Here is a 16,149-nt window from a genome sequence, read left to right on the forward strand (position 1 = left end):
TCTTTGTACCACTTATTCTTGTGATGCACTACATTTATATTTACCATTAATATCAAATCAAATCAAATCAAGTTTATTTATATAGCCCTTTACAAGGTACATATATAAATAAATACAGTTAAATTAAAATACAGTTAAAGAATAAAACTGCTCTGGTGTTAAAAACATTAAATTAATAAATAAATTAATAATTAATAATTAATTAAAACAGTTTGGACTAAGTCATGTGATTTCTTCGGATGCTGATGACGACACACTCGGGGCGTGGCCCTGGCTGCTGTAGTCCACTTCCTGCTTCTCGTGCCCTGGTTTTGGTTTTTCGCCTCATCAGCTGCATCAGCCCCTTTATCCGACGAAAGACACAATGTCTCATCAAACGGGCATTCAAGGTAGACACGTTTCCGCCGCTCTCCGTGTTTCTGTTTTGTTATATTCTGTGTTATTCTGTGTTATTCCCGGCCGAGCTGCAACGATTCATTGCAACGAGAAGCTAGTGGAGCTAGCCACTCGTAGCTAGCCCGGAGCTAACGTGATGTGTGTGTGACACTTTGACCACTATGAAACAACATTTCTTAACATATAACTCCACGAGCCGCCTGAATAATGTCCGCTCTGTTAATTTTCATTAAAATACAAACGTGTTTCATGCTTTAACTTCTCGACATGAGGCATTAAAGCGCCTCAGTTTCTGAATGGATGGGCGACGCCTTCATTTAAACAAACTGCTGGCCTGGTTAAACCGGCCGGTGTGTGGATAACACTGCTGCTGCTGCACTGTTATTACAGAGTATGGACTTCACAAGGGCGTGACGCCCTTTGTATATATTCTTTTACATAATGTCAGCCGGGCTTGTAGCTGTCTGTCTGTTTTGAGGTAAAACAACGTGCAAATTAGGTGAAATATTAATAGACATGGAGAAGGAAATATTGGAAAGGTTTGTACTTTCCCCATGCCAACACTAACACTGTTTTGTTTTTAGGTAAATAACCTTAAATTTGCATCTAGGTGTGATCACGTGCACATCTACAGAGCTCAAAACTTTTATTTTTATTCCTGTGCAGAGCCTCTTTCAAAGTAAAGCTGGCTCCTTTTATATGCACGGCTGATTTAAATATGTGCAACCATTCACCTTCCTGTTGAAGGAGGCACTGCAGCTTTGCAGGTCTATCTTCCTGTTGTTGTTGTTACAGTCTGCAAGACTGCAGAGTCATTAAACGCTGCTTTGAATTAGGGTCGGGTGCACGTTTATTCACGTAGGTGTGTGTGTGTCTCACATCTTTGTTCCTAGGTGAAACCTGACAACCTTTCTGATTATCATAACAAAGGCTGTTTGTGCAGAACCAAAGAGTTACTTCATCTCAGTGTTTGTTTAAAGGCAAAGTCCACTTGATAGTATGTGAACTAAGCCAAATGAGAAGATAATAGTGCGGCCCTTTGTGGTGATTGCTTACAATCCAGGGCTCCAAAATGTCCATGTTAGGAAGAGTGTGTTGTTGTCAAGCGACTGTCTAAAGCAGCTGTTTAAAACTGACCACCCCCCTCTCTCTCTCTCCTGTCTTTTCTCAGCGGGTAACGATGTAAAGGATATCTTCGCCACCGCCAAGAGCGGGGACCAATATCGAGTCTTAAAAATCGTCATCGAAAACGGTAAGCTGTGTCCTTCTTCCTGACTTCTGCTGATATAAGAGCGGTAACGCGATCAAAGCGCCGCTGAAACTTGTGCGTGGTTACACATCTGCTTAACAGAGCAGCTGACTCTGGGCACCACCAAGAGAGCGTCAAAGAAGTGGGACCAGGAGTACGATTCCTTAGTGCTGCCCCTCATCGAGGATGACATGCCCTGCTACATTCTGTACAGGCTGGACTCCACTAACAACCAGGGCTTCGAGTGGATCTTCCTGGCCTGGTCACCGGACAACTCCATAGTAAGAAAACCAAGCTGGTTTTTAATGAATAGCTTTCCATGCTTCATGGCATCTGCCCTCCTCTGCTTTGAGAATCAGATGGGTGGAGTTGCCACATCAAGGCAGCAATTCTTTGTACATTTGTTGAAAGACTGTATAAACATGGACACCAGCGCATTCATTACTAACAAACCTCTTGAAGTCTAAATATGGATAATGATGCTTCCCAAAAACCGTAACCCCCTCATCTCAGAATTCAACCTCTTGGTACTTTTAGGTGATATAAGCATATCTTGCTGTGCTGTTTCTCCGCCATGTAAAATGTGCATTTTGCATTTTCACTTGTTCTTAATACAGTCATTGTCACACTGAAACTTGATGAACCAGTCGGTCAAAATAGCCACGACAAATATCGTCATGTTGTTTTTGTAGCAGTGGAAAGAGGAATGTCGCAAAAGGGAGCCTAGAACTTAAAAATAAAGTGCCATGCAGGATATTTGCAGCGCTCTGACTGCACGGTGGAGAGACTGAGCTCAGATTCACTTTGTCAAAGACATAACCGAGCTTCACATTCCTGTCCTCCAGCTCAAAGCATGGAGCTTCAGGTTTAGGCTTGTCTGGAAGTTGCAAAATCATTTCACAAGCAATGCATGGTGCTTCCTTAACTGAGTTAGTTATGTGTCTGTGTTTGTGTGTTTTCATTTGTTTTTGTTCAGACAAAGTGAGATCTAATATTTCATTTAGGTATGCAAACTTCATTTAATCTAAATCTAATCTTCATCTAAAATCACCCATTTGATAATTTAGAGGTATGTTGTGGAGGTTTTGACCACTAGTAGAAAATTCCACAGAGCAACTTTGAAAGAATATGAACAATCATCCAACACAAACTGAGTTATGTTGCACACATTACGCTTTATTCTTTCTTTTAGAAAACACGGAGCAAAAAGAAGGAAGGAAAAATGAATAAAATGTTCTAAATAATGACTGTCTCACCTTCTTCATATTCTCAACAGGTGAGACAAAAAATGTTATATGCTGCTACCAGAGCCACACTGAAGAAAGAGTTCGGAGGTGGACACATCAAGGATGAGATTTTTGCAACCACAAAGGTTAGTCCTTTGAGTCTGCAGTAAAGCGTCGGCCTTTTGATTTGTGGCAGCCGCATATGAGCAGAGATGCGTTAGTGAGTCAGGCTGCATCACTGCATGATGTGTGATTGTGCTATTTTCTGGTCTCCAGGATGACTTGAATCTCAGCGGATACAGGAAGTATCTGACCTCGCAGGCCGCTCCCTTGCCCCTCACTGCAGCAGAGGAGGAACTGAGGCAGATTAAACTAAGTGAGGTACAAACACACACACACACAGATACATTATTCAGATGTCATTTCCACTTTGAGATCATTTTGGAAATGATATACCTCACACTGCTCGTGCACACAGACACCGCTGCCTTTTTAGGTACTTGTGTGGCCAGTCTGTGTTCTGAAGTGGGCGCAGATTAGGCTTGTTCTCGGTTTCAGTTCTAAAAACGGACGAGACTTTGTCATGGTTACATGTGTGGCTTCAGTCGGGGACGGCGGGGGGAAGAAAAAAGAGCTGACCTCAGCTCACAGCAGTATCACACCTTATCACATCTCCTATGCAGGAGACTGCAAGTCCCACCAGAAGTGGTGCAGAGTATCAATGAGGGCCAGCGATGCATCCTTCCAAAACAGCACAAGGTCAGCAGCAGTGCAAGTGTGCATTTGCTTGCCCAAGCCCTATCAACACAGCACAAAGACGCTGATGCATTAGAACAGCAGGATGTTGGCAGAGATGAATCTATTAAGCTTATGCAGCTCACAGCTGTATAAGCTGTAGCTCCATTAAAAAAACTCTTGTTTACAGTCACAAACCCCATTCAACCCTCGGCAACACGGCGGTTTCAGACGAGCTCTTTACGGCCGCTCGCGTCAATTATATCCACGCTGACATGCAAATGTGAAAGTGCTGCAGCTCTCAGTGCCTGAAAGTGATTGGCAGTGATTCCGCATGGAGCACAGGTGAGCCGCATCGTCGTGCTTTGCCTTTGTTGTTAGAAGGGATAAGAAAAAGAAATGCTGTAATGTGATATCCACCGCACACTGCTGATGACGTCAGCACTGTTTACACTGCCGATATGAAGGGCTTTAGGGCTGTGTCAGACTCCACTGCACAGAAAGTAAAAAAAAAGAAAAAAAGTATCTTAAATTAACCCCAATGAACTGTTTTTGTTACTTTAAGTAACAAGCTAATCTGATTTCTGCTCCTCTTGTCTGCCACATAAGCAAGAACTGTCTTTCTGACCATATATGGAAGTGTTTGAGTAGTGCACTCCCTCTCTAAACTATGGTCAATTAAAAGCAGCAAGAGCAAATGGGAAGTGAGCTTTGTGCCTGTCCCTCACGTCCAGCTGTTGAAGGAAGATAATGTAGCATTAATCTGTACCGCCTAGATGAAAAAGAGGCTTTGAAATATTTATCATCTCCGTGCCTTAGTCGACTGCCTGCCTGCCTGCCCTGCCTCTTACTAAGCAGATGGATAAAAGACCCGCAATCCTTTTTGGTATGCGAGGTAGTTACATCGGAGGCTCAATCATGTTTGCACGGCATTTCGTTTTGTGGGAACAGGGTTCTAAAAATAGATTCAATCCATCAGTGTATAATCCCCCCCCCACCATCACCCTCCCAGCATTTATAGTTTTCTGTGATTTCGTCGAAGCGTCTTGTCACTTCCGATACAAGCACCTCATTTGTAATCATCACGTTTCAAAATTCAAGCCGCTTGTTTCACTTGTAAACCTTTTCACTTTCTGATGACTGAAACGAAGAGTGTTTGTTCTCTTATTCACCGGCTGTTATGATACTGAAATCATCAATGGGAACCTGAATGTACCTATGAGTGTTAGACACCGCATAGTTACCGTATGATTCATTTGGGTGTTGCTGCCTAAATCTTCCTTTTAAGGAGCTTTTTTTTTTTTTTAAGTACACAAATAGATGGTAAATTTCCAGAAACTTTCCATGGGAACTTAAGCTGGGGAATTTTTGGAATATTCCAAATTGGAAACATATGGAAATTAATGCGAAATCTGTTTAAATATATTTTCCCCAACTTTCCGCCAACCTTCAATTTAGTAAATTTCTAGTTTATTCCCTAGTGTTCCCATAAATTCCTGTTAATTAATTCCCATGGAAAGTTTCCACCTTTTGAAAATTCCCTGAATTTTGCAACCCTACTCACATATGCGATTTTTGAAGTTAAGTAAGTATTAAATATAATTAACTAAAGTGCCTTTGGTTGTGCGCTGTGTTTGTCTGTGTTTGTGGTGCGTTCAGGTGCAGACGGACATCGGTTCGGAAACCAAGCACCAGACTCTGCAGGGAGTGGCCTTCCCGCTTCACAAAGACGCTGTTGCGGCACTTGAACGTTACAGGGAGAAAAAAATCAACTACGTACAACTGGTGAGTCTGAGTTTGCTAGATCAATATTTTGAATAAGAAAACCAGTCTTCTGTCTCCGTATATATATGTTGTTTGGAGAGATACAGATGTGTTTGTTTGCTGATCGACACAATGAGTTACTCATTATATCCAAAAAGCCTTTGTTCTTCTCATTGAAATTCGACGGGTTCATGTCACAAGATCAGATCAGAGCAAAGTACAAAGGAATAATTGTGGCTGGTATGGCTGCTTTCTGTCAGTTCCCTTTGTGTTTGTTATCCTGAGAGCTTTTCAAGAAACCAGCGTGTTTGATTCTATTCGTCCACTCAGGGTTTACTCCAGTACACCAGTGACAGACACACCTGAGAGGGAGTGTGAGATTTGCTGTTTGTTATTCACTGCCCCATCGGTGTCGAATTCAAAGCGGGGACTTCCCGGTCACAAGTCACCAACCTTTTGAGGGTAACTTTTTTAATTTCCTCTGTCAACAGCAAGTAGACGCTGAACAGGAGCTGATTCGGTTGTGCAGCACTGAGCCAACGGAGGTGAAAGATCTGCCAATGAGAATCCCTACAGATTCTGCACGCTACCACTTCTTCCTCTACAAACATTCACATGAAGGCGACTACCTAGAGTCCACGGGTGAATAGATTCTCTCATAACAAATAGCCGACACACCCCTTATTATCTCCACACAGCTACGTCCGCTCATGTTGCTCTAACTTCTCCTCCCATCCTTTGATCCTTTGCAGTCTTCATCTACTCTATGCCCGGGTACAAGTGTAGCATCCGAGAGAGGATGCTCTACTCCAGCTGCAAAAACCCCTTGGTTGACATGGTGGAAAACAAACTCCAGATTGAGATTGAGAAAAAGGTAAGAAACAATCCAGCATGATGGGAGAAAAAAAAGCCTGTGGTCAGCAACAGCAAAGCAACCTTGAAGGTTTGTCAGGAACTGCAAGCTGCTGAAAGCTTTTCAAATCTTCAGTGATTCTCCAAAATATCAAATATTCATGACTGAATAACCAACGTTCAACAAGGGGGCGACATTAAAGGGGGGCTATGAATGTGGTTCGATCCGGTGTTGCAGCAATCTATCAATCGACCAGATAGAAAGTTAATTGACAACTATTTTGATGGGTGATTTGTTTGTTTTTTTCAAGCAAAAATGCCAAATTTTGAATGGTTCCAGCTCCTTAAATGTGACGACGTGTTGCCTGTCTTTGTCACACATGATAGTCAACTCAATATCTGTACACTTTGAACTGGTTCACAAACAAAAAGCAATTTTAATACATCTCTCTTAGCTGTGGGAAATTTGAATGGGAATTTATTGCACTGTTTTTTTAAACCGGTGACAAAGACACAAGACAGACAGCGTTTTGAAGCTGATAATAGTTAAAAAGATGTTCTTTTAAGGGAATGTTTTATGAGCTGGAATTATTGCTCAAGTGGATTCTGCAGGTCATCTCATAGTTTTGTTTTTTTTTTGCCTGTTTCCTAGTTGGAGATCGACAATGGGCACGAACTAACCAGTGATTTCCTGTACGAGGAGGTGCATCCCAAGCAGCATGTGCACAAGCAGGCCTTCGCCAAGCCCAAAGGCCCGTCTGGGAAGAAGGGTGGCCGCCGCATCACCCGACCACCCGCAGACAGAGACGAGGAAGATTAAACAGACCTCAACACACACCCGGCCACCACCTCCACCCACGTTTCACAGTGCGACATTCCTTTGATGGGGTGGAAGGGGAAACACGCTTGTTTAAAAGAATAAGACGACAACTTCAAATTCCCACAGAGTTCACCAGAGACCAACTATGCACGCCAAGGATAACTGAGCAATGACACATTTCAGAGTTTCCATTTGTAGCTTGCCAAATGGAAGCATATTTATGTCTGTTAGTAGAGTCACACAAATGAATTTCCGATAAGAGGCCCTAACAAAGTCAACGTTGAGGTTTTTACATTGTTGCCAGCTCTAAGACTTTAGAAATGTCAGTGCGATGAATGTGAACTTGCGCCAATATGATTAACCCCCCCCCCCATTTTTAGTTCACATGCTCCAATTCTTAACTTGCATTCCTTAAGTCCGTGTCAATTAATGTTTTTGTGTCTAATGTTTTGAAATTTGTCTCCTCGTGTTTGCACAAGGTGCTCCAAAGCAGAGATGATATAATTATCCCACCTGTGTCTATTGATTCATTTTAACAGTGCATTTTATATTGGAAAATTGACTTCTTTTTTGATATATAACTGTGGTTTACATGAAAAAAAAATCATCTGCTGAGAAACTTATTTTTCTATGCAAGTGCTGTAAATGTACATATTGTAGCTGTGTGATGCTCTATGATTAAGAAACAGTCTGGTCTGTTCTGGTGGTTGTCTGTGTCGGTGAGGATCACAAGTGGAAAGAAAGAACAGGGGCTTCCAGAAATATTACGTCAATCCATCTCATATTTCACTGAGAGGAAGCTACTCAAACTTTGCCGGGCTCCCACACAATAGGGAACCTAAGAAACCGGATAGGAAAGGGAATACTTTACCTTGATCAAAATGTTGCCACATCCACTGATCTACTGATTATTATTAGGCAAACTACTAAGCTCACCTCATGTTCGAAGGGAAAAGCCCTTTATATTCATACAATGTCATTATAATAGGAAGGAGAAAAAAAAAATCATGTTTGGTCTTATTTGTTTTCTTACAAATCTTTCTTTTAAAGAAGAAAAATAAAAAAATATTTAAATCATACAGTGTTTCATTCATTCATTCATTTGTCTTCATAATAAATACACGACAGAAACACTGGCTAGAATAACGGTTTTCAGCTTTTTCAAGATATTAAGCCATCAAAATGTGATGTAACGGCACACTTTGGAGTAGTTGTAATACTTGCACAGTAAAAAACTAAGCTACATGCTTCTGATAAAAAAAATACAGTTCATTACTACAGAGAAAGATTGTTGCAAAACAATACATTTGTCACAGTCAACATTAATTTCTGCAAATCTGCTGAATGAAATGTATTTGTCACTGTGTGACTGGAGCTGGCTCAAAGTCTTCTCTGGGATGCTACGCTTCACCCCTGTGCTTTAATCCAGTGAAACGTTTTTTACGACTCCTTGAAGCTCCAAGAGGACCTGTTGAGATAGATATTAATATTGTTAAATATTACATTGCACAGGCATCCATATGTATTTTTGTATTTCATCATTTCCTTACAGAAAACATGGGAATTTATAATCTTATCAAGGCTGCAGCAAATCCAGAGTTTATTTCTGTCTAATTCTTTACTGCAGTTTTATGACCTTTGTCACTGTCAGTGAACCTATGTCAATGATAAACTGTACTGTCTGATGATAACACATCCCATAAAAACACTAAAACCAACAATGAATTGATCCGCCCTAACAAATATAGTCTGTGAAGCTAAAGCGTGTGTCATAAACCTTAAAATTACTAAGAAAAACACATAATTGAGCCATACTGGGTGTAGTTTATTATAATGAACATGAGCAATGTAGTTTATTTTAAGTTAATCTGTCTCATATGCCATCCTGCTGCCATAAACTGGTGCACCAAATCCAGCGCTGAAAATAGCCTCAAACAAATGCACTATTTGGTCCTGTTTGAGTTACAATAGCCAGAAACTAGAATACTCAGCTGTTTTTAGAAATTACTGAGTCTTTCATATATCAAAGATTTACCTATTGGGGCTGAGTGACAGACTAGGACTTGCTTGGTTTTGTTACATGAGCTCAAACTGTACATCTTAATATCCGTCTCTCCTCACTATACCTGTTTGCTGACTGGCCGTCTGTTTTTCCTATCCTCGAGGCAATTACAGGCCAAAGAGTAGACACTCTGCACCTGGCCCATGTCCAAGGCTCCCATCTTTTTGTCCAAGAAGTCCTCCAAAGTCAGCTCATCTTCCTCATCTTCTATATCATACCTCGCCTCCATCTGGACGGTGAGAGTGAGGGTTGGGGAAAATCACGTTAAAGATGAGCGAAGCCAACTTCAAAAGCCATGATTGGAAGGAAAATACTGCTTTTCAAGTTTCAAGTCTGATGAAACTGTCTGAAATCCTTTCAATTACTTTTTAATGACTGCTAACTGATACCGCGTTCTTACTAATTAAATGCAAAGTCTTTAATGAGCTGTAATCGTAAACTGTAGCTTGATAGATACACAGTCAAAGCCCCTTTTGTGCTGCTCACCAAGAGCTGCGGCTCACGGTTTTCATCGGCTGGCGGGAGTCCAGACAATATTTCTAACAACACCTGTAGATGGCAGAGAGATGGGGTTAATCACATGGCTCAGGACGACAGAAAACCTTTTATTACCTCGCCATGTGCCAAGCAGGCTCACAGAAACTGTAGTGTTTCCACAGCTGTCCTAATAAGACATATAAGCTGTACATACTGCACTATATTGAAGGTCAGGCAGTTTTATACACTGCTGATCTCATAAATCACCCAACCACTGTCATACAATGGGTAATATGTTTGACATTTATAGCTACTAATACAGCACAGCTGTGCCCCTAAACTGATTCCAAATCTTTAGTAGGATATAATGATAGATGATACATGAAATGGAGCTCTATTTTCACAAATGGGAAGAAATGTATACTGTAATGTTTATGTCCTGCAGTTATGTACGTGTCAGTAGTTTGGGAGAACCTAGCACTCAAGTAAACTGCTGAGCTGTGTTCCATATTTTACATTACAGTTGCAGTTTTTCCTTTCCTGACATAAGATCCCCATCTGTGTGTGTGTGTTTATGTGTGTGTTTGTGTGTGCATGTACCACTCCAAAGCTGAAGATGTCAGATTTTGGTGTGATCTCTCCTCTTAGGGCCTCAGGTGCCATGTATGCACTGGTGCCCATAATCCTCTCCGTCATCACCGTCGTTGATGTCCGCTTAGCCGATGCTCTTGTCAGCCCGAAGTCTGAGATCTTTGCCACAAACTGTTCATCCAGCAGGATGTTTGCACTAACAAGACAGCGACGGTTATAAGCACAGTGAGGCGAGCCGGTTTAACAAATTCAAATCTTTCTGCTAGTGTCCACATTTTGGCAAGTGTGTTTAATTTGATTTCTTTCTGAGAGTTGGACGAGAAGATCGATACCACATATCTCATATCTCTGTTTATGAAGCCACCTGGAGACAGTTAGCTTAGCTTAGCACAAAGACTGAAAACAGGGGGAAAGAGCTAGCCTGACATTGAAAAAACAACAAAATTCACCTAACTATATCTTGTTTGTTTTAGTGTACAATAGCCTAAAAATGCAGCTTATTATCAGGAATAAATCAACATTTTGGAAATTGTTTTATTATTGCTTGTGTGTTTAATCTGTACAAAAGCAGAAATGAACAACAGATATCCTAATTTGCGTCTCTATCCTAAACTATGCTAACCAACCACTGGTGTAGCTTAATTTTTCAGATCTGATCACATCTGACAGATTTGAGCCTTTTCAAGTTTTATTTTGATAGAGACAGCAGAAGAGTGACGGGAAATGTGGGGGGAAAGAGATGGGGAACGACAAGCGGGCAAGAGCCACAGGTCGGACTCTAACCCTGGGCCTCCGCAGCAAGGACTAAGCCTTCACACATGGGGCGGCTGCTCCACCAACCAAGCCAAACACCGCCTGGAAAAAGTGGATTTGAACCCATCTTTAATGCTTCTTTGATGCATTTATGGGATAGTTATGTGAACTCTAAATGAAGTGGTGTCATCTTGGGAAGAAACTCACAAACAGCATTCACAAAAAACTATTCCATCAATTAATGATGAGGACGGACTTCACTTTACGTACCTTTTAATATCTCTATGGACATGATGGTTGTTGTGCAGATAGTCTAAGCCTCTCGCTGTCCCTTCGGCTATCGAGCATCTCTGTCGCCAGGACAGTGGAGGAGTTCCCTGCTGATAGGACAAAAAAACATACAGTTGAATGATCTCTTTATCTGTAAATGCACAAGTACTGGAAAGCAGAGTACATGGGTATGTGTAAATGATGCTTACCATGCAGGCTAGTCGGTTGAGCAAAGAACCATTGGCCATTAAGGCATACACCAAACATGGGTACTGTCCGTCACAGGAAAATCCAACCATGTCGACCAAGTTTTCATGTCTCAACCTGTTGAACGCACAGCGTTGTCAAACCAAAGTGTTTGCATATGCGAGTCATTACGGTAACCTATGTTGGGGTTTGACATTTCAGGAAATTTGCTTATTTGCAAATTTATTAGCAGTGACACCCATGAGTATACAGTATACGTGTAAAAGGATGTATTTTGTTGTTTATCAATTCAACTTTTCATCTGCCAGAGGAAGCATGTGTTGTTAGTTCTCTCAAAAAGGTGCATACATGCTTTAAACAGACGAACAGTGAGTGTTTCTCAAATCTCAAACTAATCTCTTAATACATGCAGGTTCCTCTGTGTCATCCACTGTTTGATTTTTATTGTACAGCCCTCTGATGTGTCATTGTTTCTGTCACCACTGAAAAAACACCGATTGCACAAGACAGTGACAAGTGTTTACGTTTAAGATCTCTAAATCAAATATTTTCCCAGGTTGTGATTAGAATAATTGAAGGAATTTGTTGGTGTGCAGCTTACTACATGCTGCTTTTCCAAAAACCCCTTTAATGCTCTCTCTCTGAAGGTCCATTACCCTGATTAAGATGCCTCCTTCAGAACAGCTTGTCTACTCTGGCTAATAAAATCAAGGCTTAATGGTTAAGAGGCGTTAAACAAGGGTACAGACTGAAGACCAAACATACGTTTGTAGAATTTGGATTTCTTGGTTGAACTGAACTCGCAGCTCCTCCAGGGGGACGTCGTCTATCTAAAAGAGACGATAATTTGCGTTGGTGATTTAGAACATCTTCGAAAATATGAGATTATCTTGAAAATAGTTCGACTTACTGGATTCAGTTTTTTCACTGCGACCGGTCTGGCATCCAGGAGACCTTGGTATACAGTGCCAAAGCCTCCCTCTCCAAGTCTGCTGCCGCCATCTGATACGGGACGGTCATCAAAGTTTCCTGTAATCCTCATCAACTCATTGTACAAGAAACTGGAGAAACCTAACAAAGGTCAGAGAGAAGCGTGTCGGATTAACTTTTGTTCAGGCTGAAAAGGCCACACTGCTGCTACCTGCTGGTCAATTTTGTGAAATCACAATTCTTCAAAGAAGCAGCTTCGTTTACAATTCTGCTTCAGTGGAAATCGAGATATCAGGACAAAAGCAATGTCGTTTTTACATTTACTGTAAGACAAATAAGAGTAATTTAGAGTATTTCCATTTTATTCTACATTACACATCTACTTCACTACGATTCACAAGTAAAATGTACTTTTTGTAGGTTACTTTTTGCATATTTGGATTTTACGAACAAAAATATTAGCACTTATGATGCATTGTTACAAATTAAACTATGCCAGCTGACCACATCTGGGGATATGGCGAGTGCCCAGAGGTGCCAACATCAACTTCAATGTCCTGCTTCTTTCCCATTCTTTAAATATATTTATTTACTTTAATTATCATTTGCTTCTTTCATTTGTCCTTTCTTTATCATTTAAAAACAAACTACAGGTTTGCTATTATTAATACAATATTTTATTCATTACTGTATATTTAAGATATATTTAGATATTTGGTTTGGTTCCTTCTTGTTTTTGTTTTGTTTATGTTTGTGCCTCTGTCCCATTACCATGTATTTTATAAGTGTACTTTAAAGGTAAACAGTGTACCACATACGGTATTTATGTCATGTTAGGTTATGATACATTTGAATGTCCACTACGCCTCATTTAAAAGTAATATATGTTTGATTAACCCAAATATTGTGCAATATACTTTACAACCTCCTAAAAAGTACTATTCTTACCAGCCTCTTTACAGGCGACTGTGTTAACTTAAGTCATAAAACTCTTGATATGTGGATTAACTCGATTTGTTGAAAAAAAAAATAAAGAAGCGCAGTCCACCTGTGTGACTCGTGTCACTACTGTCCGGTAGAATCTGTGTCTGCAGGACAGTGGTGGCAGGTTGTGCTGGTGGTGCTGGCTGTGTTTCTGTGGCCTCCAGTACCATTGTGGGGAGAGTGCTGTATGTTCCTGCTGCTGAAGACACTTGCTGTGGCTCTGATGGGATGTCATCTGCCACTGTGTGAGGATAAAAGGAAAAAGACATCAAAATAAGTGATCTAACCCTCTTTCTCTTCTCACGTTTCCAAGGTGTGTAAGTTTATCTTTATGTGGCCTGTCCTCAGTGGAGAGAAGGTATGACTCAGGTCCCACCTGGCAACACCTGAGATTGTTCTTTTGTTATGGCCTCCTGGATCCACATTCTTCTCAAACATTTTATAACCTACATGGTTATAAAATTTTGTGGTCCAGTTTTCGTCAGTTGCTAAATTTGGGTGCAGTTTTTCCTTATCCCGTCTAACAGTGGGTAGATACAGATTTTAAAACCTCTGCAGGACACTGAGATTTGTAAGTGCTGTGATTTACTCTAAATAAAATTTGACTTGACTTGATATCGTGTTCTAAGAAAGCTAGTGAGGGTCTCCATTCGCTAAAAACAGCTGTGATGATTCATTCGTTTTCTGTTTCATACTTGTTGATTTTCAGTATCTGTATGTTCTTTTCACTATATGTCCACTGTTATTTGTAGTGGCAAAGTTTTAAAAATATCTTTCTGACAAAGTGCTCCTTGCTTTTGCACTTCTGAAACTCATTTTCCAGAGATCTCTTGACCTTTAAGTTGACATAGTAGTGTTTGTCTGTACCAGCATGTAGCCTGCAGATGGAAAGTAGCTAAATCTGATCCAAATCGTATCTTCCCTTTCTATGAAATTAATAGTTGTTGTACATTGCCCTTGACATATAATAATAATAATGTCCATCCATCCATCATCTGTGGGGCTATCCCAACTAAATTTGGGCGAGAGGCGGGGTACACCCCGGACAAGTCTCCAGCTTATCATAGGGCACATAGAGACAAACAACCATTCACACTCACATTCACACCTACAACAATTTAGAGTCCCTGATTAACCTACAAATGTCTTTGGACTGTAGGAGAACCCACGCAGACATGGAGAGAAGATGCAAACCCCACAAAGAAAGGCCCCAGCTGAGGTTTGAACCTTCTTGCTGTGATGTGACAGTGCTAACCACCACCACCACTCCGCCTTTAAAATAAATCCAATAATAATTCATAAAGTCTGAGTTTGGGACAATCAGGCCGCCGAACATGAGCTGGTGCTTCCTGCTCCTAAAAAAGGAAGCTTTCTTTGCTACAAGTGCTTGCTCATGGTTGGAATTGTCGAGTCTCTGTACATAATTATTATAAAGAGTGCGACCTAGACCTGGATATATGGAAAGAGCGTTGACATAACTTGTGTTATGATTTGGCAGGATATAAAGATATGTATATGAAGTAAACAGATGCAGTGTTTTGAGGGTGATGCAGGATTTAGTGTGAGTTGTAAGAATTTATAACTTGTAGTTGCTCATGGTTGGAATTGTCGAGATTATGGATTATCATAGTGTAGAGATTATCATACTGTTTTTTCTAAAATCATACCAGGTAACAGAACATTAGCAGCAGCCAGCAACTTGTGACTCTTCAAAATGTCCACAAGATCACCCACTGTGCAGTTGGTGGTCCCCCAGTCAGCCAGCAGCTCCACTGTGGGACTTTTACCCTGTGCAACAAGGCCTTCAAACCTCCTGCAAAACAAACAGACAGTGTTAAAGCATCATGGCCCATCTTTAAACCAATAAAACAGTTTATGCCATGCCACCTCCTGCAATCACTCACCTCACATGGTGCTGAGAGTACCTGAGGTCTCCACCGGGCTTCCGTATGGAGACAATAACATCTTTCCAGTTGTCCTGAGAGTCCAAGAAGTCGGACAGCTTGCGGCGTACACTATAACTGAGGTTACGAATGTAAGTAGCGGAAGTTATTGAATTATTCATAATAGCGAGAAAACACTGACACGAATTGACTGAGCAGATTTAATCTGACATGCTGTACAATTTACAACTCCGTTGTTTGCGTTTTTTTAATCTTCCCATTGAGTAAACCCGGAAAAACACAGAACATGAACGAAGCGCTCAGTGAAGTCTGTACTTTCCCATATTGAGCAACTTCCCCAAACGTAACACAGCATGTGAGTGAGAGTCTCCACCTTCAATGCGGAAACACAGCAAAGCAGAGACACTGGCTCTGAAAGACACAGCATGACGCCTCTGTGCACGGGTCATCATCATGCATGTGTTATACAACATATCTGTGCATGTTTCTTTTCTTTAGTCATACACGAAAGAGCAGAAAGTTTGACACACAGACACATGTCCTTTGCTTTCCTACATGCTTATAGTATGGCAGTGTCCTCTAGTGGACAATAATGAGAATCCACTGTTTCCAACTATTAGAATTTAAATATTTCTAATAATAAAGTCCCAAAAGGTGCCTATTTAAAAAAGAAATGTCCCACTCCTTGTTCATTTTTCATTAGAAAAAGTATAACATATCAAATGCTTTTTATTTCTCTATCTATCTCTATTTGTGGTTCTATTTCTTTTGCAATGGAAACAAATTGTTTTAATGTTTTACTTTTTCATATATGTTTCTATTTGTACAGATCTTAGCAAAAGGTTTGATTTCTTAACAAGAATGCTGCTGGAGCGTTTTGGTTGCTTGGTGCAATGTTTACGCAGTTTTATGATGTTTGTCAATGTTCC

The 16,149-nt window shown here is 40.7% G+C and overlaps 2 protein-coding genes across 2 annotated transcripts; one reads left to right on the forward strand and one right to left on the reverse strand.

Annotated features, from left to right (window-relative positions):
• The first annotated feature begins 248 nt into the window (after window positions 1-248).
• On the forward strand, window positions 249-8,121 carry LOC104933858 (twinfilin-1). The gene is made up of 9 exons (XM_010749392.3): window positions 249-389; window positions 1,568-1,648; window positions 1,748-1,926; window positions 2,922-3,017; window positions 3,148-3,252; window positions 5,266-5,391; window positions 5,862-6,012; window positions 6,123-6,244; window positions 6,875-8,121. The coding sequence occupies exons 1-9, from the start codon at window positions 365-367 to the stop codon at window positions 7,040-7,042; spliced, it is 1,053 nt and encodes a 350-aa protein (XP_010747694.1). The 5' UTR covers window positions 249-364; the 3' UTR covers window positions 7,043-8,121.
• irak4 (interleukin-1 receptor-associated kinase 4) lies at window positions 7,323-15,596 on the reverse strand. The gene is made up of 11 exons (XM_010749393.3): window positions 15,221-15,596; window positions 14,984-15,129; window positions 13,381-13,557; window positions 12,313-12,473; window positions 12,168-12,232; window positions 11,405-11,519; window positions 11,196-11,305; window positions 10,182-10,368; window positions 9,591-9,653; window positions 9,169-9,333; window positions 7,323-8,510 (listed from the first exon to the last, which is right to left on the reverse strand). The coding sequence occupies exons 1-11, from the start codon at window positions 15,379-15,381 to the stop codon at window positions 8,463-8,465; spliced, it is 1,398 nt and encodes a 465-aa protein (XP_010747695.3). The 5' UTR covers window positions 15,382-15,596; the 3' UTR covers window positions 7,323-8,462.
• Window positions 15,597-16,149: the final 553 nt, after the last annotated feature.

The sequence above is a fragment of the Larimichthys crocea genome, chromosome XXI (assembly GCF_000972845.2).
Source record: "Larimichthys crocea isolate SSNF chromosome XXI, L_crocea_2.0, whole genome shotgun sequence".
NCBI classification, from domain to species: domain Eukaryota; kingdom Metazoa; phylum Chordata; class Actinopteri; family Sciaenidae; genus Larimichthys; species Larimichthys crocea.

Coding starts and splice junctions, on each gene's coding strand:
- irak4 (XM_010749393.3), bottom strand. CDS start 15,381: ATGAATAATTCAATAACTTCCGCTACTTACATTCGTAACCTCAGTTAT. Junction 15,130..15,220: donor TACTCTCAGCACCATGTGAG/GTGAGTGATTGC, acceptor TTTGTTTTGCAG/GAGGTTTGAAGGCCTTGTTG. Junction 12,474..13,380: donor TAGTGACACGAGTCACACAG/GTGGACTGCGCT, acceptor GACCTTTGTTAG/GTTTCTCCAGTTTCTTGTAC.
- LOC104933858 (XM_010749392.3), top strand. CDS start 365: ATGTCTCATCAAACGGGCATTCAAG. Junction 6,013..6,122: donor CGACTACCTAGAGTCCACGG/GTGAATAGATTC, acceptor GATCCTTTGCAG/TCTTCATCTACTCTATGCCC. Junction 6,245..6,874: donor AGATTGAGATTGAGAAAAAG/GTAAGAAACAAT, acceptor CCTGTTTCCTAG/TTGGAGATCGACAATGGGCA.